The sequence below is a fragment of the Aulonocara sp. 'chitande type north' Nkhata Bay genome, linkage group LG6, assembly GCF_057382095.1.
Source record: "Aulonocara sp. 'chitande type north' Nkhata Bay isolate Kocher_YH1m ecotype deep benthic linkage group LG6, A_spYH_male_GT1.1, whole genome shotgun sequence".
NCBI classification, from domain to species: domain Eukaryota; kingdom Metazoa; phylum Chordata; class Actinopteri; order Cichliformes; family Cichlidae; genus Aulonocara; species Aulonocara sp. 'chitande type north' Nkhata Bay.
Genome location: NC_141349.1, coordinates 40,600,481 through 40,626,313, shown reverse-complemented (window position 1 = coordinate 40,626,313; position 25,833 = coordinate 40,600,481). Strand labels below are relative to the sequence as shown.

Genomic DNA, 25,833 nt, shown 5'->3' with positions numbered 1-25,833 from the left:
AAGAAGGGGGAGAAAAGATGAAGTATCCATCTGTTACATCCTGTCAGTGAAGAGAACTGACATAACATAACATGCATACAGTGCACCTATAACAATCAGCCCTACTGCCACATAGCTACATTTTCTGTAGTTTAACAAACGCTAAAACGATCAAGCACATTACTCCTATTCTCAAGCTTTTCTGTGTCCCAAAGGATAGATTTAAAAATATTTCTACTAGTTTACAAATCACTAAAAGGGCCGAGCTACATTTCAAATCTTCTTTTGCCTTACGAAACATCCTGAACTCTCAGGTCAGCAGGAACAGACCCTCTGTGTGTTGCCAGAATTAGAACAAAAGAAAGTGAAGCAGCCTCTAGATTTGATGGTCCTCACCTGTGGAACAAGCTCCCTGAGATCAGCTAAAACTAAATCTTTATTAGACTTATCAATAAACCATGTCTGCAACCTCCTCTTAACCTTATATTAATTTCTAATGGGTGTTTTTCTGTGGTTACACACAGTATATTGTATATTGTTGTTGTTACATTTCTGTCATCACTGCCTGTGCATGCTTTACTTAACAACATGCACAGATATATTGTTTATACATTGTAACTGTCTCTTTGCATTCCTCTTTCTAGCCCTCTGCATTACCCTGTGTCTAAATAATGCTATTCAGATAAATTTGACTTGACTGTGACAAGCTGTCTTTCATAAATTCATGAACGTAGAGTAGATGACGCTTGCATGCATGTGTGTGACATTTGACTTTGAAATCAAATACCAACATAGCTGATTCACTGCTCATCTCGTCAACAAATCACACCCTTGCCTCTTGCCTGGAGTAAAACACCATATTACTCTGATGCAAATCAGCTGCAGTGGGCGTGATGCATGGAACAGGATCTCTTTAGGAAACTTGCAGGCAATACAAGCCGCCACTACTCATGTTGATCTACTCTGCACCAACAAGCACATTCTGGCTTATGAATGGCCTGTGAGACGGAGCATTACAGTGGGCTGCAGTGAAAGAGCCTGTGGGTTCTTTATAGTGACTAATGTGTGTGTGACTGAGCAAGTGGGGTTAGTGCGTGTGTGTGTGTGTGTGCATATAAGCTGAAGCTTTTTCCCACGGTGAAGTGTAAGCATGACGGCATATTGCAAGATAAATAAATAGGAAAGCCCATACTCATGAGCTCAAACACATACCTGCAGTGGGAACCTCAGGGGAAATGTGGGAAATGTGAGTGAAGAGCCACACGTGGGCGAGAGGGGATAATGGCACCGTGGGATGTCAATATGAGAGGCTGATGCTGCAGATCAGAACGTGATTATTTCAGAGGCTTCAAACTATATTTCCTCAGAGGTTATAATGAGTGTACATGGGCATAAGTGTGTGCATATGTTATAGAAGAGTTTAAAGTCAAGTGTGCGTGTATGTGGGTAAATATGACAGAAAGAGTGAAAGGGGACAGAAACACCGGCCTGAAGTCCTACCACTGCAGCACCTCATCATAATGATGACTTACCAACAAAAAGTTTAGTGTCAATGCATCTGATGTAATATGATGTGTGCATCCGATCTGATATGACACACACTGGGTACTTATGCAAACTTATGCAAAACTGCAAAGAGCTGTAAAGTGGGAGAGTCAGTAATTAAAAAAACAAAACAACAACACAGAGGCGTGGATGTCCCGTCTCTTCTCTTGGAGAATCTCCTAATGCTCTGAATCCAGTTAATTTATCTTTTACTTAGTCAGTGGTAGTTTTCAGCTGTGCTTAGAGGATTAATAAAAAGTTGGAATGGATCTGGATGTTGGCCCTGAATCTAGTTTGGTTGAAGATCTCTTCCTGTTACAAAAAGAGGTTTTTCCCTCCTACTGTTGCCAAATCTTACTGATTTGGTGTTTCTCTCTAAAACTGTTGGGCCTTCAAATATAAGTGCTTCTTGTGAACTGGCGGCACTACATAAATAGAATTCAAAGGGTCATCCAACACAAAAGCAAACTTTAAAAAAACACCTCTGGCAGATGTTTGATGAGGAGGTATCAGTGTGTGTGACATGCTAGCACGGTATAGATTTTCAAACCAGTCTTTAGTTTGTTAAACAAAAGAAAATTAAGTGCAAAGATTTTCACAGGCAACTAAGTGCCTCAGCAATCCTGTATCAACAACAGCTCCACAGCTGCTAAAAGCCCCGAGTGACTTCGGAGTTCTTTATGAACCACAACACGAAATTACTTTTCAATCAATTTATTTATACAGCACAGTTCATATAACGAAAGTTAATAAACTAAATAAAAATCCAAGAATTACAAGAGAAACACAAAATAGAAGAACTAAACACTTCATTAAAAAATAGAAAAGAGCCAAAAAGGTATTATTAAAATTTTTATTAGTCCAAAAGAAACTAATAAAGCGAAATAAAAAACTGGTGCACTCATTAAAAGCTAAATTAAAACAAAGGTTTTATGACTTAAATCTGTTTAAATCATCCAGAGCTATTTAAAGCTTGAAAAACAACAAACAAGCCTCAAAGTTTACGCTAAAATGTTGTCATACTCAGGAAACGATGGGTTAAATGGTGGCTCAGCTCATTTTTGCCCCAACATTGGTTGGAAGGTTTAATAAAGCTACTGCTCTCTGAACGAAAGCACTGAACACTTGAACATAAATGGCTGGACTTTAACGTCCTCATCATGGACCAGCAGGCACCCTAGTGAACACACAACTCAATAGTTTAGATGGTCTTTTTGCCTCATAACTTTTGCACTGTCCACTTCCTGCTGTGACAAAACAAATTTCCCACGTGTGGGACTAATAAAGGTTATCTTATCTTATCTTATCTTAACACAACAGTTCAATGTTATGCAACAAAGCTAAGGTGGGAATCTCATTAATGCCCAAAACGTCCACGTCGGTGGGAAAGGCTTCTGAGAGAATTAATCCCACTCTTGACGAAGCCGACCATCACTGCTGACTAAAGCACCTTACAAGTGGGAGCGCAGCGGTCTGCTGCCAGCAACGATGGAGCCACTAAGCGGGGTGGACTTCACATAATAGCCACTCAATGAAAACAAAAGCCTTGGCCCTGTCAGCTGAGCCTCTCTCCCCCTCGCAGGAAAATCAAATAACCCCCAGTATCTCGTCTGCCTCGTCCAAGGCTGATACGTCCTTATTACAATGGATCGTCCTCAATTGATTTGTCTTTAGAAGCCTCAGGGAAAAAAAGGCCCAATTGATTTTATAGTTTACAGGGAGGCCATGTGAGAAGTTTGATGGTGAAGACACCTGCTTGGGGTAAAAACACACAGGTGTGATGCTGGTGTGGATGGCTGTGTTGGCGCCAAGGCTTCTATTGGATGTAAACAAGGCAATTTGTCCGATGCTGCAGCAGAGCACTTGTCGTTATAAGTCAAGCACCAGGCGGTGTCAGCCCCACCGTCTATCAATCACTCACATGTCAGGTTGCCACAACAGAGCAGGAGGCTGCAGATAAAGGTGGAGACACGGTGCGAGGTCAAAGAGACACTGTTTTTCATTTCTGGGAGAATGAATACGAAACAGAACAAAGCCCAGATAGGGTTTCTTTTTGGGTTTAGCCTTTCAGAAATATAAAGAAAAGTGTCATTAAAGGCCGTGTCAAACACCCTCTCTGAACATTCATCTTTTACATTTAGATGCTGTGAAAATTCAATTGAAGCTCCTCATCATTAGCCTCTAACACGGCATTGAAGATAGGAACAGCATATCCGCATGAAAGGGAGAATAATTTACTGCACAATAAGAACCAAGCAGTTAATCATGGCTAGATTGTTCAGACTAAAGGCACAGTGATTTATCACTTTGACTCATATGTCTTCAGGAACTAAAATATTCTACAGTTCTCCAACTTACAAAGTTTACTCTAATGATTCAGTAGTATTTGTATATCCACAGAGTAAGGAGGAATTTTCCAAGAAAACTTAAAAAAATTACCCTTTGGATTATTTGTCTCAGTGCATTTAGAAATGTTCCTCAGACATTTTATACCTGAAGAAAGATGAGTCATTTCTCATAGTTTCAGACTATAGAGCCCAAAGGTAAACTGATCGTACTGTGTTAAAATTGTTGGAATTCATCTTTGAGAGAAATAACATTAAATTTCTAACCTGGTATTAAATTTAACTCATGATTTACTGTACAGTGAAGCAGCAAATCAGTCAAAACGTGGCAAAATTCAACCCAAATTTAGATCAAATCCACTTCAAGGTTATCTTATTGTGCACCTTTGAGCTTCTATTTCCAGTCTATATATAACATGTGACCAGATACTACAATTTCGACATGGACTTATAATAAAGCACATAACAGATAACTGCAGAATGTAACTGTCCGGTTTTGTGAAAGTGTCCACACACAGTGCAACAGATCAGCAATGTTGCCAGGAAGCTTTTTGGTTTTTTCTGTTTTATTAAAGACTGATGGGGCTGCGCACCTCGGCTTCATCCCTCAGGGTGAGACTGTCAGCACTCTCCTCTCCTGTAACATCATCACACATCTGAGGGAGAACTTTCAGTGCAAACAACCTAAAGTGTGGCTTCCTGCCTCCCTGAAGATTCGTCTTCTCGTAACTATATCCTCTTTACCAAAATGAAATTCCAGTTGACAGATGACTAGTTTCAGCTCACACGACCGACACATCGAAAATGGAGGTTGAGCTGGAAGTGGTGCAGAGATGCACTTGATCTTGCAAGTTGCGAGTCGAATTGTAAAACTTTATCGCACCTCATGCAAATCAAAAACATTATTTTAACATCACTGTTAACAAATGTTATACCAGAACTAATGGGAATTAATTTATCCATTTAGTAAAACTGTCTCTAGTTATTTGTCCCACAAAACTAACCACAAGTTTAGTAAAAGCACAGCAGTAGTTTCATACAAGTCTTGTTCCCCAATAATCCTCTAATTTCTCCAAGTCATAGTTCTTCCTGCATATGGAGACACAGAGGGGGTGTGATGTACCCCCACATTTTACTCAGAAACAGACAAACAAGATCTTTCCACCCAGTGATTTGTTGGAGCGGTTCATCAGTGCATGAACCTCGATATCAGGCATGACTCCCTCTCACTGACATTATTCACCAGCAGAAAAGGTCAAAGCATGATGGCAGCAGAGAGAAATGGATTAACTTGTCTATGTGTCTTTCCACATCTTTGAGTCACCCAAAGACCTTTCTCCTGCCGAACCGGTGTCCTGCGAACAGAGCAGTATGCGGCAGGAATCTGCGGTGTGACTCAAACCTTCCAACACGACTGCCTGGGGGAATTTTTTTTACCGTGATGTGGCTGGAATTGATGGCACTGTTGGGATATGGAAGCAGGCAACAAATATTTGTCGTGTCGTGCAGTGACACAGCTTAAATTCAAAACTCATCAGCAGCTGAAAAAAAAGACCTTAATCCTCTTGTGCCACCGTTTGAAACCTCGACGTCAATGAAATCCTCCTGTAGGTGAAACATTGTGTCATGTGGGGACAGTAGAGCTATTCACATGACCATGTGTGTGTATATAAAACTGTATTTTACCTTTAACTTACTTAAAACTACACAAAGAAATTCTGCCATAACATGGCGACCATGTTTACCCACAGCAACGGTGATGTAATGCATACAAATGATACTGTCCTGCGTTGTTATGCTGAACAACATGTAAGTATGGAAACATGATTATACATCAGGATTTGATCATCATTTAAAACTCTCATTGAAAATTTTGCACACCCTGAAACTTACATGTCTTTTTAATAATAACACCCCCTTTTTTTAAATGCTTGATTTCTGCAACTTTTTCACCTTTATTGGATCATAATGATCAGCTCCTTAAAAATGCACCTGACCACAACCTCAAGAGGTCAGACACAACCTACCATTGTGCTTTTTTATATATATTTTATTACTGGCGGTGGATCCCATACATCACTGTTCTCTATTCTGCTATTAAATGTCAGTCTCTGTATATTTTCTGACTTATCTTTGTACATAGATGTGTAAAAATCAGTATGGTCTTTAAACTAACAATATTTCACATTTGTCCCCAGAGTCAGAAAAGAGCTAAGCAAAAAATAAATAAATATATGTCACCATTCTTTCCTGAAATAAGCAACGGAAAGACATAAAATCAGAACTGGCAACTGTGGGGGAAATTAAGGCCAGTTTAGAGGACTGAGGAAAGATTTATCTTGGTCAGTGTCTTGAAGTTGTTTTTCATATGCTATCGCAAATGATTAGTTAGACTTCAGAGATGGACTCAAATGCAGGAGGCAAAAGAAAAATAAGGGGCAGGGGGGGAAAAAAAAACAAGCAGTTGATCGCGCATGAAGAAAATCCACAGAACTTGCACACCTTCACAGAGTACGGAGGACTGGACTATATGCTAACTGAGGGCTGATTGGGGATTAGACACAGCTGTGGAACGAGGTGCACGTGCAGGCAATTGACACAGGTGAAGACCATCAGACAAGGAGGAAGCAAAACCCAAAGCAGCAAACAAGAGGAAACGTATCAAAGTAAAGCAGAAAATGAGCAATCACCATACTGAAACAAGGAGCCCCTCAAAAATCAAAGATTAATAATAATCAGAAATGAATTCATTCATGGGGGAACACAGAGGAAATGACTTAAAGGCTACCAACATAGACATAAAAATGAACACTTAAAAAACACAGGGGGGACTAAGGCATTGTTACAGAGATGAGACAAAAGGAGAAACAAACAGGGAAAAGCTGAGGGAACTAAAAACACAAGAGATAAACTCAGAAAAGGAACTGAAGCTAAATAGAGAACAAGAACTCTAAACGAAGAAGAGTAAAAACATATTCAAATATTACAATGAAACTAAAGCTTACGGTAAAGATGTCAAAACAGGAATCCAGTATATCCTATATATTCAATGTAAAAATCAAAACTCCAAACACAAAGTTATGTTATGTTTGCTGACAAATGTGAAAATGATGCCCAAAGCATGTTAAACTAAAACTAAATTAATGTTTGCAGCTGTGTTTTCATTTCTCTGCCCCCTTCCTAGAACACACCTACTTATCCACCTCTCCATTTGTCCTTCCCCTCTATCTCCTCGTCTCTGATTCCTGGGGTTCAGCGATTGTTCTTGTTATTGCTGAGGAGCATACAGGGGTTTTGTGTCAGTGTGTTTGACGATGAGACGGCTGCGGTGAAAAATGAGGTGGGTGGTGGCAATTTATCAGTACTTGAGCGGCATCCTGCCAGAGGTAGGCAAGGCGGCACAAAATGCGATGCCGAGGGTTTACTGTGTGCGACCATGGTGGAATTAATGCAGTTTCTCCTCCGATGCATCAGACAGACGGGAGGGAGGATAAATAAAAAGAAGAAGAAAAAGACAGAGAGGGGAGGGTCGTTTCTCTATCTGCAGAATTCCACATAAAGCATCGGCTTTTCTCCTTTAGAAACTCCCTCGACATCTTACTCCTCTCCTCTTTCCTCCTCCTCCTCTTCTTATCCCAGGGAGTCAGTCTTTAAGTGCAACGTGTCCTTTTTACTTTCCCCTCTCTTCTGTTTTCTATGCAATTTGTATCTCTGCTGACGTGGAAACTGATGACAGAATGCCGATAGAAATGGGAAATACACAAGGAGAGAAACTCTTTTATAGTCCAATGATGCCAACTCTTCCTCTCGCCTCCTCCCAGCTTTTAGGTTTCAAATCATCTCGTTATTCATCTCCTTCCCCATCATCTCTGCTCACAACCTCCTAAATCTGATCACGCAAACCCCTGGCCATCCTTGCACTGCCCGACCCTTTTGCAATTTGTCTTCTTACTTATCACCCCATCAATGCATAAACACAGAAATGCACACTCATAGTATACACACTCTTCACTGTTACTGTACTATGTCAGCCTCAGGCTAGCTGTGCAACTCTCTCCACTGGGAAGGGTGCAGGAAGGGAAACACACATCAAGGCAACCCAGAGTCAAGCAATAACAAGTAGAGAAGAAAAGAGAAAGAAAACATGGATACCAAAAAAATGCCAGAGAGTCATGTTATTAAAAAAATCTTGGCTGAAGGTTGCCCTTCACTAGTTCAAAATTACTAATGACTCCATCTGCTAATATCTCAACACAGAGTAGAATGTGCCAGTGATTGCATCTGACTGCCAGATAAAGGAGGAGTCACAGAGCGGATTAGAGGGAGCTAAATATATACAAAGCACAAATAAATTTTGATGAAGCTGAGCCAGTGAAACTTGAACAATTGAGTGGGGACTGTGAAATGAAGCCTAATAAGAAAAGGAAACAGGAGAAGTATAGAAGGGAGTCCTCGGGGGATTCAGACAAAAATGGCTTCATCATAATTCCAGCTTCAATTTCAACATTAAATTCAACAGGGAGCATTTTCTGTTTTCTGTTGCATGCACACACAAAACACAGAGACAAAGAAAAAGTGCAAAACAGAAACGGTGAAAGAAACAGCCCAACAAACAGTAATAATGCGGTGACACTACTCTGCACGCCGCGCTGACAGGATGTGACAAAGCATATTTGGATTTGGGGATGTTAGAGATAAAGAGAGATTGTAAATACACGCTGGGCAGCTCATTGGACACTTAAAAACACGATTCCATATATTTGATTATGAACAGAAGAAATATGAAAAATCTGATGGCCAAATGTTTGGATTTGCAGTTATTGTGAACGCCTACAAAACAAGCCTCGAGAACACACTGCACGCTTTAAAATGCAGGTTTAAGGCAGCATTAATCAGTGTTTTTTGCTGCTTGGGGCAGAATCACACAGAGGAGGCTGTAACCCAACCCTACTGCAGCTTTAACAGATGACACTGGTTTTTGACAACTTAGGTTGTTATTTGTGTGTCATGTACTCATCAAAGTGACACGTCTGAGAAAGCATCGAGAACAAAGCAATGAAATCTTACCCAACAGAAGTGAGCACACAATCAGACTGGCTGTTAAAAAGCCAACTGTTCAGCTCGACTATCTATATCACTTTAGTTCGAGGTAGAAAATGAGCACAGCTGAAATGTCAATAAATTTTATTGCACGGGAAAAAACTGTGTTTACGTCTCCGTTTTCTCTTTCCAATTTGTATGTTTAGCCTTTTGGTTTGCTGAAAACTTGTTTAACCCTCTGCTCGTGTAAATCAGTGGCTCACAAATGATATCGGCTTACTCACTAACAATCATCTCTAACTGTACTCCTTCACATTAACTTAAATTGTAAATTGATGGTGTGCGTGCAGCAAAGAGAATGAAAATGAGGAACAGATGGACACAGAGAGTAAGAGGAAAAAACTATCATTACAGCTTTGTGCCCCTCATTCACCTGAACATGTTTTATTTACTGTCCCTCAGAAGCAGAGTTGGCGTAAGAAGTGTTTGTTCTACAGTCTGGGTCAGTCTGGGCCGAGCGCCTGACACACACAACCGGAGGCTACAGTCCTGCAGGACACACTGAGCCGCGGCGCCCTCTGCACGCAATGATGAAGCAAACTTTGGGATATTGTGTCGACCTGAAATCTAACAATGATACTAAATTTGAACTTAAAGCAAGACTTTTGATCTAAAATAATCTCTCTGTCACAAATGACATGTTTCAAAAGTAAAAAAATCCCTGTTTGATTCAATGGACTCGAGGTTTTTGATGCTACAGTTCAAAGTAACTGAAGTTAGCTAACATTAGGAAACTCCTCTACCTGTGCTACTGTTTTTCAGTCCCTTTAACCTATTGGTAAATGTGGAGTTTATGTACTTATAGTGAGTTAACTGTAGTTTTTGCCCACATACAGAGCAGTTTACTCTGCATATTGTTTCATTTCATAATTTTCGTTGCATTTTCTAGGGCTTGTGTAGCCAACAGTAGTGTTTAGCAAGATTTAGTTATTAACAGGCCACCTTAATTGAGACTAGAAACAGAGGAGAGGTTTCTGACACAACTTCAGCCACCCCACGGTCTGCTGTGATAGGACATGACGATGTGAAGCAGTTAAAGTTCCAGTAAAACTTACAGAATCTGCAAAGAGCAGAAAAATGTGAAAAACGACCAGTTGCATGAACATATACATCTGCCACCGCGGCACCATCAAGGATGGGCTGGTCATGTAAGCACATGGTTTAGAGTCAGGCGATGGGGAGTGTCCAGTGAAACAAATCTGGGTGGTTACAGCGCCATAAGGTGTTAAGATGCATCTGAGCAATGGCGCTTTACGTTTTGCACCAGCCATACAAATCCACTTAACTCATTTACATATGCTCTTTAAAATGTTGCACAGGTATTCTTAGCTTTCTAAGAAAAGGCCATTTACACTAATATTTTCTGACTTTAATTTGCTGAAGAGAAATGAGAGCTAATTTACTTTGCTAAAGTATTAAGTTCACGTAACGTATCTTTTTTAAGTACGGCACATTAAAAATGAGTACATTTCTACAAAGATATATTTGTGTGAAGAAGCATAAAAAATCTCTCCTAACACGTGCCAGACTCAAAAAAAGATGTTAGCTTAACTCCAATATAACGCAGTCTGGGCACAAACACACATCTTCGCTCATGACGGGCCAGTTAATCAGTCCAAAGTGAGCTGAGACTGAGTGATTGTGTTTAAAAGATGTCAGAATGACAGCCGGTGATGGGCGGTGGTACCTGTGTTTCTGAGGTGGAAGAATAGAAACACCAAATGCCTCTGTAGCTCCGTCCTCCAGTTAATACTCATGCTGAATACTACCAGCAACAAGCTGTGTCCTTGTACTGCTATAAGTTTTTAATGAGTGCGGCTGCTCCCAACAGAGCTCATCGGCCCAACCTTGGCCCGACTAGTTCTCCAACATTATCCTTGACATTTTAGAAATGTTTTTGTAAAGGGCAGTAAAATTTGTCTAACAGCAGGGTGTAGATTGAACTGATCTCACTAACTCAAACTGAATAGTTTGCAGATGGCTTATTGAAAGTTTGTGACAATGCTACAACGGGGCTATCAGAAGATGAAACAACAGAACCTGGACATACTGTAACTCACTAATACTAGCACTCAACCTGTTCAGCCTGTGGCTCATCAGCTTCTTCCCTCTGTCATCTTCTCTCGTATGGAGATGCACATACTTTCCAGCTCAATCTTTCTTCCTAGCCAAAAGTCCTTTTCTCCTTCCTTAGTGTCCAGCCTCACATGCTTCTCCCTCTATCCAGAGGATACAACAAACACATTCATGGCAGTTTCTTTCACCGCATCAGCTGTACTTTCACAGTCATCTGGCAACTCCTTCCTACCACTCAGAGCTTGTCTCAAGTCCTTCCTGGACTCTTGCACAACATTCTTCCGTCTTCAGCTTCCACCATTTAATCCTTAACGTCTGCCTTCACTTGCTTCCTCTTCTTGATTTCCGAATCCATCCTACAGACTGTCATTAAATGTTGCCTAGCTACACTCTTCCCTTGACACCACCGTGGAGTCTCCTTTTTCAGAATGCACCTTCTGCATAAGATGTAGCCCACCTGTGTGTCACCCTGTGCTCCTCCTGGTTCTTGAATTAATCAAAAGATCAAACTAATCTATATTAATCTTATACTTGGGGACTTGGGGAATCCACATAGTTTATAATTTTTCTGAAACAAGCTATGCTTTCCCTGCTCCCTTTAAACTTTACTTACTAAACTAGTTTTCTCTCTGTCTCGTTTTAATCGACAACATTATTATGGAGCACAAAAAATAAATGCTCACCAGAAACTTCATTAGTTATAGTCTGACCCAATTCTCTGGGTGGTCCAAAGACATGCATGGGGTTAGGTTATCTGGTGATTCTGAATTGGTCATAGGCATGAATGTGAGTGTTAATGGCTGTCTGTCGCTCTGTATTAGCCCTGTGACAGACTGGTAACCTGTCCAAGGTACACTCTGCCTCTCGCCCTATGGCAGCTGGAATAGACTAAATCCAGACTTGGATTTTTACAGTAATTCCCATGTAAAATACACAGCACCAAGTAGACCACTGAGCCCCCTCAGCCCATAGATGAAGGGTTACATAAAACCCTACTGTAAACATAATGGATACTGTTATGATGACTGTCATTTACTTTGTGCTGTGTTTAAATGCAGAACTCAGACGGCAAACAGCAGAAAGACAAACTGAAGCCGAGGCAGAAGCAAACTGTCATGCAGAGTAAATCACAACAGGTAAGCACATCCAGCATATCTCGCTATCACTCACATTACTGATAAGCTTTTATCGTCTTGCCTTGACTCCTTTCCTTTTCTGTCTTACACAGCCATTGATTTGTTTTTCCACACTCTTGCTCTGTCTCTCTCCTTCTGCAGCTCCTGTTGTTTCCCTCCTTTATTGGATCTCCTCGTCTCCTCTCCTGCTGCTCCATCTTTCATGTGTCTCTCCTCTTTCCGACAGACACAGAGACTATTTCTCTTCCTCTGCCACCCAGGGACAGAGTCTTCACAAGGTTAGATATTTTAAATCAGATAGACTAGCACTGCCGGAGTAGTGAGTGTCCAAAACGGGTCAAAATTAGAGAGCTCCTTTAAATGATATTGAACAGAAATACCTCACAAGTCTAAAGCTTCAAACACACTTGGAAAAGAGCTCATAAATCATTGGAGTCACGCAAAAATAAAAAATGATAACGATAAAAAACAAAATTGGATGATGAAATATTTTAGGCTTATGTTTTGATCACATTACGTCTGATCCACCACAAACGGAAAGAGAAGAGAAACAAAACAAAAACAAAACAGAAGAAAATGAATGGATGGATGAACAAACAGTACAAATTATTTAGTTAATTAAAAACTGGCATCAAAAAGAACCTATTATGCTCTTGAAAAATGTGTATTTTTAGCTTTAAACCTTAAACGAGCACTCTTTCAATTGGCTGCCCCTAAAAAAACAAAAGCGATGGAAACCTGCAGATCCTGGAGTAAAAAAGTTTTCAGAAATCGAGCACTGAAATCAGTCTGATGCTCAGACAGACAATAAGGAAAGCATAGTGGATCCACTTAAGTCAGGGCTGCCCAATCCCAGTCCTCAAGAGCTACTATCCTGCAGCTTTTAGATGCATCCCTACTCCAACACAGCTGAATCAAATGGTTTGATTACCTCTTCAGCATGCCATCATGTTTGGCAAAGGCCTGATAACAAGCCATTCATTTGATTCGGGTGTGTGGGAACAAGGATGCATCTAAAAGCTGCAGGACGGTAGCTCTCGAGGACCGGGATTGGGCACCCCTGACTTAAGTGTTGTGGTAGTGGGGTGTGGTTTGTGGCTCAGCTGTGGGAGGACAGAAGGGGCGGGTGGTTCAGGGTGCACTGCTAGGGGATGCTGCGTGGAACACCTGTTACATAACGTCCAATCAGCCTCCTCTATTCATGCAGTAGCACGTTGGGACCAGGTGGAGGAGCTACAGTGAGGAGGAGAGTTGACGGCAGCTGAAAATTCAGTATCGAGACACAACGCCCAATCCGAGCACTGTGCAACAAATAAAGAGCACAGCAACTATTGTGTCTGTGTGTGGTGTTAGGAAGGTGGTTCTCACCTGCTCCTATGCAACATCCCTTTTTTCTGATAGAAAAACATTTCAAAGTAGCAATTTCCTACAAAATGTTCAGCATGCATACAAATCATAGTCTTGCTATTCTTTAAATGAAGCATTTACCTGCCTAAAGTGTGTACTTCAGCTCAAACCACTAAGGTACAGTGCATCTGATCAAATGTGCCTGCAGTGAGTGAGAGAGTGAGAGGGTAAAGCTGGGTTAAGGCCTGGAGGAACCCGCTGTAGCCCTGCCTGCTCAGCACAAAGCCTCTCTCGCTGTCTCAGTCTCTTTGTAGAGAGGGTGATCAAAGTGTGGAGCGCGCTCAGAGGATTCACAAAGTCAGGAAGCTTCTGAGCGGATGAACACGGACATCCCATTATGTTTCCAAGTAGGGTATCAAGGGACGTGAAGGTGCACACATCCTCAAGCGCGTGAGTGTGAGCTCGCTCGAGCATCTGCACTCCAGACCTAAAGGTTTGATTCTGTGCACGATTAAAAATACTCGGGAAAATGAAAGATGATTGCGTTTTCGAAGCATCTGAGTGTGCTAACTGTCTGCAGCTTTGATCCGTAATGAGGAAGGTAGGGTAAGATTCGGCAGCGCTGCCTGTTATTTCAGATGAGAATCAGAGGATCAAAGGCTTTTTCTCTCCTCATCCTTGCCTCTCTCTGACTGCCTGTGTGTCTCTGCTTCACCTGAAGTGTCCTTGGTTCACCTCTGGCCTGTCCACACCCCCCTGAAAATGCAGAGAACCCGTCAAAGGCTCTTCAACATAAACTTGTCCACTCTTCTGTGGCAGGATGGAGTTATTTCCTGTCACAGAAGACAAGCTGTAGGACTGCTGCTTCACAAATACTGTAGATGACCTCTGACCTCCCTGAGGATGAAGGATAAAGCTCAAATATTTTCTTACAGACATCGGCATTTGTGCCGTGCAGTCCATAAATGTTTGGAACAGTTTTACGGGTTCTTTCCTGCCGCTCTCCCTTCAATGCTTGAACTAATAAGCAGTAAGAAAACTGACTCTGAGACAATTTCAGTTTTCTGAAGACAACTCTATCTTCTGTTTATTCATCTACATAATAGATTTGCTTAATTCCGGCAGCAAATTAGATGAGAATGATGAGGCTTTGTACCAACAATCTGGGCTTTACTTTTGGATTTGGGGAATTTCCTTTGAGTCACTGGCTTTAAAGCTTTTTTTAAGACTGTAAATTACTTTAGCGATGAAGTCACTACACATACTTTGGAGTGTGTATGTGTGAGCGTGTACAACAAAGTGTGAGACCCACACGTGTAAGATTTTTACGCTTACCTCATTCTCTGAATCACGTATCTGCAGATGGGAAGTGTATGCGAAGGTATTCTCTGGAGCGACAGTCGGCCTGCGGAGGAGGAGGGGGAAGATGAGGATGAAGTGAGAAAAAATGAGATTCCACATTTAACACAATGTCCCAAACTGTGTTCAGCAGCGGAGCTGCGATCCGAGGTGAGCAGGAACGCCCTTACACCCCGAAGTCATTCCTCAGAAGTTTGAAGTTAAAATTAAGTGCCTTGATGCTGACTTTGTACAAATCTCTTCTGTTTGCTACCAAATCTGGCAAACAAGCTAAATGATACAGCAACTGTTTGCACATACGTTTCTGAGGCAGCATTCTCAAACATCATTAGATTTCAGAAATTTAGTTTTGGGTGAATTAAAATCTCCAATTCTTAAATAGCAGCTCTGACTAAACTAACAGAAGAGACAACACGTGCAATATGATCAAGGGGCCAAAAACTTCCCCAGTTTGTTACTTCGGGACAATCTGATATCTTATATTTAAATATGTAAATGAGACATGATCTATTATCTGACACCACAAAAGCTTTTCTTCATTGTCCTTCAAAGTGCAGGTTTGCCTATGCTTCCTTCCTTTCTTTCTTTTGGAATCAGCTCAGAGTTTGGGTTTAGGATACAAACACTCCCTACTTGGAAAACCAGGCTTGGTTAACGCTTCTATTTTCTGTCATTTACTTGTGTCTACTCTCCTGTACTTTCTGTTTTTTGTTCATGGCCTTTCTTTGCCCCTCTTTTCTGTCTTCTCTTTCCTCTCCCTGCGCCTGGTTCTGCCAGAGGTCTCTTCCTTTTAAACGGGGGTTCTTCCTCGCTTTCATGAACAAGTGCTTGCTCAGATGGGATCAGGAGATCATTGGGGTTTTCTCTTTAATAGAGTCTTTGCTGCTGACATTATAGAATACCTTGAGATGACTGCTAAGGGGAACTGGTGCTACAGAAAGAAAATTGATTTGACCTTGCTGTGGGTCGGGGGGTTGGGGGTGGGGGTGTTCAGTCACTGTTAGTTTAATGTTTTTATAACACTTAAATGTACACACACATGTCCTTGACACATTTTTCTCTAATACTCTGCAGGAAAACATGTTATTTCAGAACAGCCACAGTCTCAATGTGAGACGATACCAAAACAAAATAGGTGAAAATTAGTTTATGAGGTAAGGTTTAACATTCACGTTTTTTCAAGCATCTTGGTATATTCATCAGATTATTGGTTTATTTGTTTTGCACTTGCATAAATTTCTGTCTAAAAAGTGACTTGAACATACCTTTTTTAAATTTGTGTGTTTTGTGGATATACAAATAAATCAATCCCACACTGGAAGAATAGCAGTGTTACCTGACATAACAGCAAAAAGTATAAAAAATAAAGAAAGAAAGAAAAGATAAAAAAACAAAACAAAAACCTCAGTTTGATAGTTTTTGGTTAATTTGTGACTTCTTTCCAACACATCAAACAGAAGTTACACTCACCAGCGTTTGATCAACGCTTTGATTCAGTGAGGCTGTTTCAGTTCATTACGCCACACTGATGTGAAATACTTGCGGGAAAGCGGTGGAGTGTGGGTGTGTTGAGGGAGACGAGCACTTTTAAATCAAAAGTGAAGCTGCAGTGTGAGACAAACGAAATAAAAAATAAAATAAATACACTTGACAAAATGTAAATCATTATGTTTCTCCCAGTGCAACATGCTTACCGTAAAGCTGGGATTTTCTTAAGACTGGAAAACTAATAACTGAATCACCTCTATCACTCTGCTGAATACTTCTCATGCTGCCTAAGGCTACACTTAAAGGCATTTTAGCCATCGGCACGCTCATCTAATCTGAATGTGGTGACGTCACTTTTCCAAACTGAACTGTGGATCTGTTGCCCTTTTATGGTGCTCGTTGAAAGACGATCGTTGAAAGTTCTCACAAAGTCGTCCAGCCACTCTGACGGAGCTGTGTGTTTTATACGATGTATAAGTTACAATAAAAAAGTATAAGTTACCAAAGAAAAATGGGATTATTGCACATTTGCCAAGATATTGCACAGAATAACTGTATGGGGGTCTGCTCACGCGTACACACCCACATCCACCCACGCTGACATACACACACTCAGGTTACCATAAGTTCAAAGGGGAAGGCCGCAGGTTTGTCAGTGTTCTGGTGCACTGAGAGTTCTGACAGCCCAAAGGTAGAAGCTGTTTTTAGTCTGTTGGTTGGATCTGAACCTTTTTCCAGAGGGCAGGATGTTGAATAGGTGGAGGTTAGGATGGAGGTGGTCTTTTAAAATCGCCCTGGATTTGGAGAGACATCTATAACTGTCAATGGAGTCCAGGGAAGGGAGTGGACGGCCGATCACCTTCTTTGCAGTTCTTATGAACTGCCACACATATACTACGCTGAAGAATGGGTAACACCCTGATGGCATTACTTGAGAAAAGTAATTAAATTTACTTCGGAAAGTTTTCTCACAGTCTTCTTACTTTTACAGCATTGAGCCCTCTGATTTTTTCTCTCTCATGCAATCAGCAAGCAAATGAGTTTCAAGGAGCATCCCTAACTTTTATAAACCAAGCATTTCCTGCTCTACGTATGATTATCACACTGCACCTGTTTGATCAACAGAAAACGGCAGTAAAAATGCAGAGAAGAATCAGTTTAAAACTGGTTCGCTCTGGCCACAGCTCTGCCAAGGTGGGAGCTCAAGAGGTGAACAGATGTGCACCGTTGGCTCGCTACAGGGGCTTTCGATACATTCAGGCCACACATATACAAACACTCACACAAGAAGAGCAAAGGCTCTGGTCCAGTGGCCCACGGCAGGTCTTTATCCTCCAACTGCCCCAAAGGCCCTTAAGCCCTGCAGCTATGCCTGCATGCTCTGCTCTGTCTTCCCTTGAAATCCATCCTTCCTTTACCAATTCATCCTCCCTCTACCTGGAATTCACCTCTCATCAAGCCAAATCCTTTGTATCACTCTACTCAAACTTTTTCCTCCAAACCTCAACCTTTCTCCCCCACGCCTCTCTCATGTCCACCCCAGGGCTTCCTCTTATGCTTCTTTCCAACTCTCCTCCAGTTTCTGTCTATGAAGGTCCACAGTCCAGTGACTGCAGCACCAGAATGTCAGACAGCCATATATTAACATTTAGACAGCCTTAGGGCCCGAAGGGGAGCTCCAATTTTAAACAGTCACATCCTCTCAGCACATTCAGAAAAGTTGCACAGTCCGACTGCTACAGCTGGCACCGGTGGAGCTCTGCTGTCAATCTTCACCCATGTTTTATCTGGTCAGCTGTTCGACGTGACTGTTTTACGGCTGTGTAGCCTTCTCGTTCTCTGAGTTTCTCCTCACAGGCATGTCTCTTTTCTCTTCAAATTCCACTAAAGACATCGTGCTGTGATGCTATCATTATCAAGTCAATGAGATGCTGCTCCACAGAGAATCTGGTTTTTAAAGCAGAACAAATGAGGAGATTCATGCTTGGACTATGAAGTTATTTACTTCGATTAATCTGTCAGGTTGTGTTATTTTTTTTTAATTGAGCCATAAAATGTCTAAACAAAAAATACACAACCCATTTAACCCATTTGGCAAAGCAAACTGAAATATGTTCAATTTTCAAAGAAAGAAAGATTAATCATTTGAGTCTCTGTCAGACTGCCAAACAGCTGGTTTACCATCTTAGTCCAAAATAAACTATTGTGAATTGTATGCTTGAAAAACTGTGTTGATCCCCTAATTGAGCTAAATGGAGATAATGAACGGAGGAACTAAAAAAGTATTATATCTGCTATCTACCAGAAACCCTGCATGAGAATAGTTTAATGTTTGCACATAAATTAAGCTTTACCGTGCACGACAGCCCTACAGATGATCGTGCAGAGACACGCTGTGTCGTAGAAAACATACTTTCTAACCAGGAGCGTGGGTTTCACGTTGAATCGCATTTGTCTGCATTTTTGTTAAACATTTGCAACTTCTAGAATCATTCGATCACATACATTTAAAGCACCTAAACACTAAACAATACCACAACATGTGTAAAGGTAAAGCAGCGGTCATAGTGTGTGTCATGTCAATTACAGACTGTATGTAAAAGATGGGCTTAGCTATCGCTGGACCACAGCGCCACCCACTGCCTTCTGGATTCTGCATTTTGACGACTTGTCCTTATCATTTTTGTACTGGTTAACACATTTGCCTCATATGCGTAAGATCAAAACCAGGAAGAGACAGAAACCCAGTTGCAGGATAAATGGGAGGTTGTGTCAGGAAGGGCATCCCCAAAATCTGTGCCAAATTAAGCATGTGGATCAATCTGTTGTGGGGAAAGTATCTTTTTATCATTGTTGGTCACTGTCGTGTTTTCGTTTGTTTGTCTGTTTTTTTGGGTGGTGTTTAGAGCCAGAAGTGCCCATATTTAATGTGCAGTGAAAAAGCATCATTACTTGCATAAATACACTTTGTAAGTGAAATGCAGAGGCGTGTATCTGCTAATTAGTCTGTGAAGGTTCTCAGTCATCCAGGTCATCGTAGTCAAAGGAGCTTGCAAAGAAAAGCGAGAAGCTTCTTCTCGGATGAGAGGTGAAACGTCTTCAAGTAACTTAAAGAAGTCCAGACGCTTTTCTTTGCAAGCTCCTTTGACTATCTGCTAATTAGTTGTAAGTAACTAATAAAATACTAGAATTTCATTTACTAAACTGGAGCACCACCAAACGCCAAACAAGCAGTTTTGTTTGTTAGATAATTCGATATAAAATGTTCCAAAAGGTCAAGTTTGGTGATGTGATTTAGGGAAGGTGAGGCATCGCAAACAGCGATCGGCTGAGGTAGCCTGTGCAGCACACCTGTCAATCAAAGCAGCCACGCCCCTAACAACAAGACCTAGCAGCATCCAAAGAGATTGGTTTTGTACCCCCCCATTTATAAAACCAAAGCCTGGCTTGTAATGACTTCTAAATTTATTCCAGAAACTGCCTAAAACCCAAAAGTCAGCACATGCACGAAAACAAGTAGAAGTAAAGGGAAATCCATGTGAGCAAAAGCAGGCACTGAAAGTTTCAGAGTTTTTCCTTTCCCCACAAATTACTCAACACTCCAACTTTGTGTAACTTTCGAAGACAGAGAAAAGTGAGACATATTATTATTCAGCGCTGGGACAGCAGGGCACAGACAGGGTGGAGCACGGTGATGATGTGAAGTCCCTGTAAGTACGACTCTTCTTAGTTAGCGAGTCTCAGCGGTCTCACAGAGTCTGGTTCTTTTCTGTCTGCATCGTTTGTGAGGACCGACATGCACGGGTGTGCTGGCATAGTCATGTGTGTACGTGCATGCACGCGTATGGGTGTATTTGTGTTACTGTTGAGGTGACAACAACCAAAAATACACTAGCTCTGCAGGCCTGAATTATTCAGAGAGTGGAGACAGAGCTGCGGGTGGCGGGGGGTGGAGGTAGATGGATGGATGAGAGGTGGTGGCGGGAGAAGAAAAAAAACAAGTACAGCAAAGACGAACAAAGTCAAGAAGAGCAAGAAGCGAGAAAGCTGAGAAAGTGGGCACTCGTCAAAAGCACAAAACACACATGCCATAAACATATTTTGTTGCAGTCGGCAGAGGGTCTAGAATAAATTCATGCATCTGTAGACTGAAGGTCTTAAAAAACAAAATATAAAGCTACATCTCTGTACTTCTTACACAAAATCTTTCTGGGTTTCAATAACTGCACACAAACCATGCATCAGCAATATCTCTCAAACACATGCATACCTCCTCCTTCTCTTCCTCCATCTCTTTTATTCTATGCATGCAGGCTCCCCATTGCCAATCACTCACATTGAAATTCCATCTGTTTTTGCAATCTGGGAGCACAGCTGTCAAACGTTTCTGTCTCCCTGGCCGACGCGGGGGGATATATCAGAACCCAAAAGGGAAACTGGAGCGTGGAGTCACATATAGCGCCTCTTAGCATGGGAAATGCGTGCATCTTACATCCAAAGAGGAGTATAGGACTGCCAGGGAAGATGTTATTAGCATTGCTGACTCTGCAGGAAGGCTGTTCAGATGTAGTGTAAATAAAATTATATTGTATGAGAAAAAGAAAAAGAAATAATACAAACTTTATGATGCCTTTTAAGAATGTTATTTGTGTTAACTAAGTTTTACAGAAGCACACAGCAAGTCAGATGTAACATCTGTAGGAGGAGCAGGAACATAATTAGCTACGTGTGTTTTGTAAAGCATCCTGGAAAGGAGAGGTCTGGAAACTCGCTGTTACTGTACATCTCAGCCAAATCCACAGAATCCTGTTACCAGTGGATGTCTTCCCATTAGTGTGTGGAGGAGGAAAGTCTGCATAATAATGGATTTCAATCCCTCAAGTAGGCTTTGTTTTCCTTTTTTTCAAAATTTCTGCCTAAAAATCATCCTCCGAATCTGTCAGTTATGGCTACACAACCATACGGCCAAAATGAAAGATACGGGGCTGGATAACCTTGGATAATGTTGGAAGTCTCGCCACAGTGGGATTTGAAGTAGTCCAACAATCACTTTTTCAAGAAAACAACATATACCATTGCTTCAGTGATGTGTTTGAAAAATTCAATGCAGCTCCACCAAATTAGATGCAATAGAGGCAAAGCACCACCATCACCACCAGCTGAAGTGATGACAGCTTGATATCTTACAGTACTTGATCTATTCTCTCAGTGAATACTTGAACACGTGATAAGATTAAGATTTCAAACATCACAATGTTCATTTACAATTTCAGAATAAGGCAAAGTTTGCTCATTGGCTAACAGCTTGTGATTAACACATTTTATAGTTGTAATACCACTAGTCTGTATTACTAATAGTAGTACAAAAAGTAGTAATAGTTGTACCAAAATAAGAAGGAAGCATCAGAGAGGCCAGTTACATCCGAGTGAAGCCGTCTGACAGGATATAAATATGTTTGTCATGGAGCATTAGCAGCATTAGGTTTCACTGTTGTCCATTAGCGCTTTTAACTGACTGCTGATGAAAAGGGTGGAAGGAGGAGGAGATCGACTTGTTGTGCGTATGTGCAAGGGATGTGTGTGTGCATGTATGTTTAGTGTCTGCATACAGCATGTCTGAGCGAAGACATCAGCAGTGTGAGCACAGATGCATTAAGAAAAAGCTGCTCCTGTGGTTGTATTTTTTATTAATGGATTTCCTAATAGATTTTTATATGATTTTTCAGTTTGCTTTTAACTGGAACATACTTAGTGAAGCTAAATACTAAAGCTACTTATATTATTTTGGATGCAAACACAATTGCTGGTTCACAGAGAAATGTCCTTACAGTTATATTCTCTCTGGGTAGCATGACGTGAATACAAGTCAAAAGAAAATATTAGAAGTGGTAATTATTTATCAAGCTCAACTGGTGAATGAAGCATCATAAAAGATGAAAGATAAAAGAGCCTGAAAAGGTATGTTTTCTTAAAACATAATATATGACACTAAAAAGAGTGAAAAAGCACAAAAGATCACCTTAGACAAGAATATTCATGAAATGGAGTCTGCCAAAACTCACAGTTTCAGAAATCATTAGGTCGGTGGTAATTAATGTTTCTCATTCATCATTTAATAAATGCAATCCATTATTGCACCTCCCAGTTATTGTCTCCATTCATCATTTCATCCATAACATGTCAAAAAATAAGAAAAAAGCTCCACTATAGCACCCGAGCTCTACATTATGGTATTTTTGGTCTAGCTTTCTTAAAACAGCAGTCCAAAACTGAAACATATTCAGCTTTAATTATATAAAAGAAGCAAACAAACCTGCAACTAATTAGAGAAACAGGAACTAAATCACTTGGTGGGTAGAGGTGGCTGTGGCTCAGGGGTAGAGCAGGTCATCTACTAATCGGAAGGTTGGTGGTATCATCCGTGCTCCGGTCTGCATACCAAAGTATCCTTGGGCGAGATACTGAACCCAGAGTTGCTCCCGGTGTGTTCACTGGAGTGTGAATACGTGTAAATAGAAAAACACTTTGATATGTTTGGAAAGTGCACAAAGTTACCATTGAGATTGTTTTGGTTGGTAAAAAAATATTGTTTTGTGCCAAAACGTGATGCAAATGCCACAGCTGAGGTTCCTGTTGAACGTTCGCCCTCATTGTGTTACAGTAAAACTCGACCTGTCTTGTCTGGCAGCTTTTGCAATCAGAATTCGGATCTTAGACCGATGTTGTGCCACACACGTGCTGTAGGGTCTTGCCCGAACACAAAGAAGTACATGGAGTGGCTTAGCCAGTCTCCAGACCTCAATCCTACAGAAAACATGTGAAGGAAGCTGAAGCTTCAAGTTGCCAAGCGTCAGCCAAGAAACCTAAGACCAAAACCCTCCTTAGATGCGTGAAAACCTGGTGACCAACTACAAGAAACGTCTTACCCCTGTGCTTGCTGAGGGTTTCTCCACCAAGTACTAGGTCATGTTTTGCTTCACGATCAAATACTTACTTCACTGTCATGCAAGTTAATTGATGACTTTTACGTACTGGATTTTTCCTGGATTTTTGGTATTTCTGATATGATAGATGATATATGATTTTTGATATTCTGTCTCTTGACTAAAATGAAACTACCATAAAAATTAGAGACTGTTCATGTCTTTGTAAGTGAGCAGAAATCAAATTGAGCCGGAGATAAAATAATTATTTCCCCCGCTCTATATGAAGCTATACATCTTAACACTGCAATCTCTGCGAATTAGAGTGAGCTGCATCTCTCTAGAGATCCACGAGCTACAGTGAAGTTCTCTACGAGACAATGAACGAAACCCAGAAAAGCTTTTACATTAGATTAGATTTGTGGTTTTTGATCTGCAACATCCCTCTGATGTGTTAGCCTCCTTTATCTGCCCTCTGCTTGCTCTGCTCTTGATGTCATGGTGACCGCAGGGGATAAGCTGAGGCAGGTGTCTGCTGGTCTTTTACCTCCATCACATGTTGAAGCGTGGGATACCAAAGGAGTGTGAGAATTTAATGGAGTGAGGGAGCACAACTGAGCTGAGGCGTGAATTAGCTCTGTGTGTGTGTTTAAGTCTTTCCACGCTAACATTCTGCTGCAGTGCATTCACACATGAGCCTTCACTGCAGAATCCAACCATGATGTCATCTTTCCCTTTCAACTTTTTTCTTTGTGAATCTCTAAAGCTGCTGAAGGCGGGGTTTATTTCAGTCGTGATGCAAGGTGAGAGGATTTTATCAGGCGCGGGAGAGAAGAACAGAGAAGAACACAAGAATTATAGAACACAGGATTCAGATGCGCTTGTGTTTAGTTTGAAGACATAAAAAAATCCAAGGTCATTTTACAGACTTATAACTGGAATAACCAACGAAATGGGAAAAAGCCCCACAGATATTAAAATCGGCTTTCCTTTAGTTTCATAAATAAGAACATTTGCTGCCTCTTTCCATCATTGTATGCTAAAAAGAACAGTTCAGTTTAACGTTTTTAAAAATAAAAGGACCATTTTTGTCATGATGGAGTTTATCAGTCTTTCAGTTTGATATTACTCATGTTAACGTTTGGTTCTTCTTTCCTTTTATTTATAAGCCTTCCTGTGTGTCCTCTGTATATCTTACTCTATCACCTGAATTTTTATTTTACAATATGTTTATGTTTAGTTCTCTCTGTTTTCCTGGTATTAGTTTAGTATTTCAGTTGTCGGTATTCTCCCTCTGTTAAGTTCTCATTTCTGTGTTGATATTGAACACTTCCTGTTTTATATTAATAATGAGTTTCTTCTGTTTAACTCTGTTTAATTTGACTTTCTCCTGTCTCAGTGTTTTGTTTGTCATCACATGTTTCTTGCTCCCCAGCTGTATCCATTTTCCTTGTCAGCCCTCAGTAGTTCTCGCATAAGTAGCCTTATCTTTCATTTGCTCGTTGTGCAGTCGTACCGTTCCCCCAGGTGCTCGTTTCCCTGTTTCCCTTATTAAACACTGGAGGGATTCTAATCAGCCAAAATAAATGGTTTGTTCTTCAAAATTCTACCTCAACTCTTGCATTCAGGTCCTAAACCTCCACACTGCATGACTTCATATTCAGAAGTGCAAAACTTTTTTATTTTGGGGAGGTGGACATAACTTGAGTTCTGAATTAAATGATTCAATGCGAAAATAAAAATCAGTTGATCGTCTAACTCAGAGAAAACAGAAAAAACAGACTGAATCACATTATTTCAAACTGGAATAATAGTAATAGAGTTATTTTTAGAAGGTACACATGCAACAAAATTTCGATGTTCGTAGGCACAATTTCAGCTAAGACATGATTATGAAAAATACAATTCAAATGAGAGGAGCATGGATGAATTACATTTTTAATGGGAGCATGATAAATTATATCAACATCTATGGATCATTAATGATTAAACAGCACAAAATCTGCAATATTTATAATATTGAATAGCACAAAATAATATATCAGTGATTAAACAAAATATGCAGAGCAACTATTCAAACCATTAATTGCCAGACATGCCAGCAAGAATTTAATTAAAGTAAAGAAACTAGTTAGATTCAGGTTAACAATATTAGAAAAAACTGTTGCTATGTGGTGACAATCTTAATAATGGCTTTTTTCTGCAACATGTTCGTGGATAGTCTGATCAGCGCCTGTATGTGGCTTTATGAATTACAAATACACAACAGTGCCTTAACAGATTTACACTTTTATTACGTTCACAGGGTTGGTGGGCCTCTGCAAATGGAAATCGGAAATCCCAGTTGAGGGTTACGTTCCACATGTAACTATAGATGTGTTTTTTTAATATATGTTTTTTTTACACATATATGCACTGATGAGCACAACTTGCCATGTTGTTGTCAACAGGTTGTATTCTGATATTTTTTAAAAAAAGTTAATTAAATAAGATGATTCATTAAATAAGACATTTTTTGCAGATAAATCACCATTG

The 25,833-nt window shown here is 40.6% G+C and overlaps 1 protein-coding gene across 5 annotated transcripts in view; it reads right to left on the bottom strand.

Annotated features, from left to right (window-relative positions):
• The window catches only part of LOC147328528 (endonuclease V-like), a 70,570-nt gene that overhangs the window by 20,648 nt on the left and 24,089 nt on the right, over positions 1 to 25,833 (bottom strand). For 4 of the 5 annotated variants that reach the window (XM_086296966.1, XM_086296964.1, XM_086296962.1 and 1 more), the window contains one exon: positions 14,864 to 14,933. In XM_086296966.1, coding sequence (XP_086153092.1) covers positions 14,877 to 14,933 — 57 coding nt within the window. In that variant the 3' untranslated portion in view covers positions 14,864 to 14,876. Of the gene's footprint in view, positions 1 to 13,250; positions 14,285 to 14,863; positions 14,934 to 25,833 lie in introns of those variants that run through there. The other variant, XM_086296963.1, reaches the window with a different exon arrangement.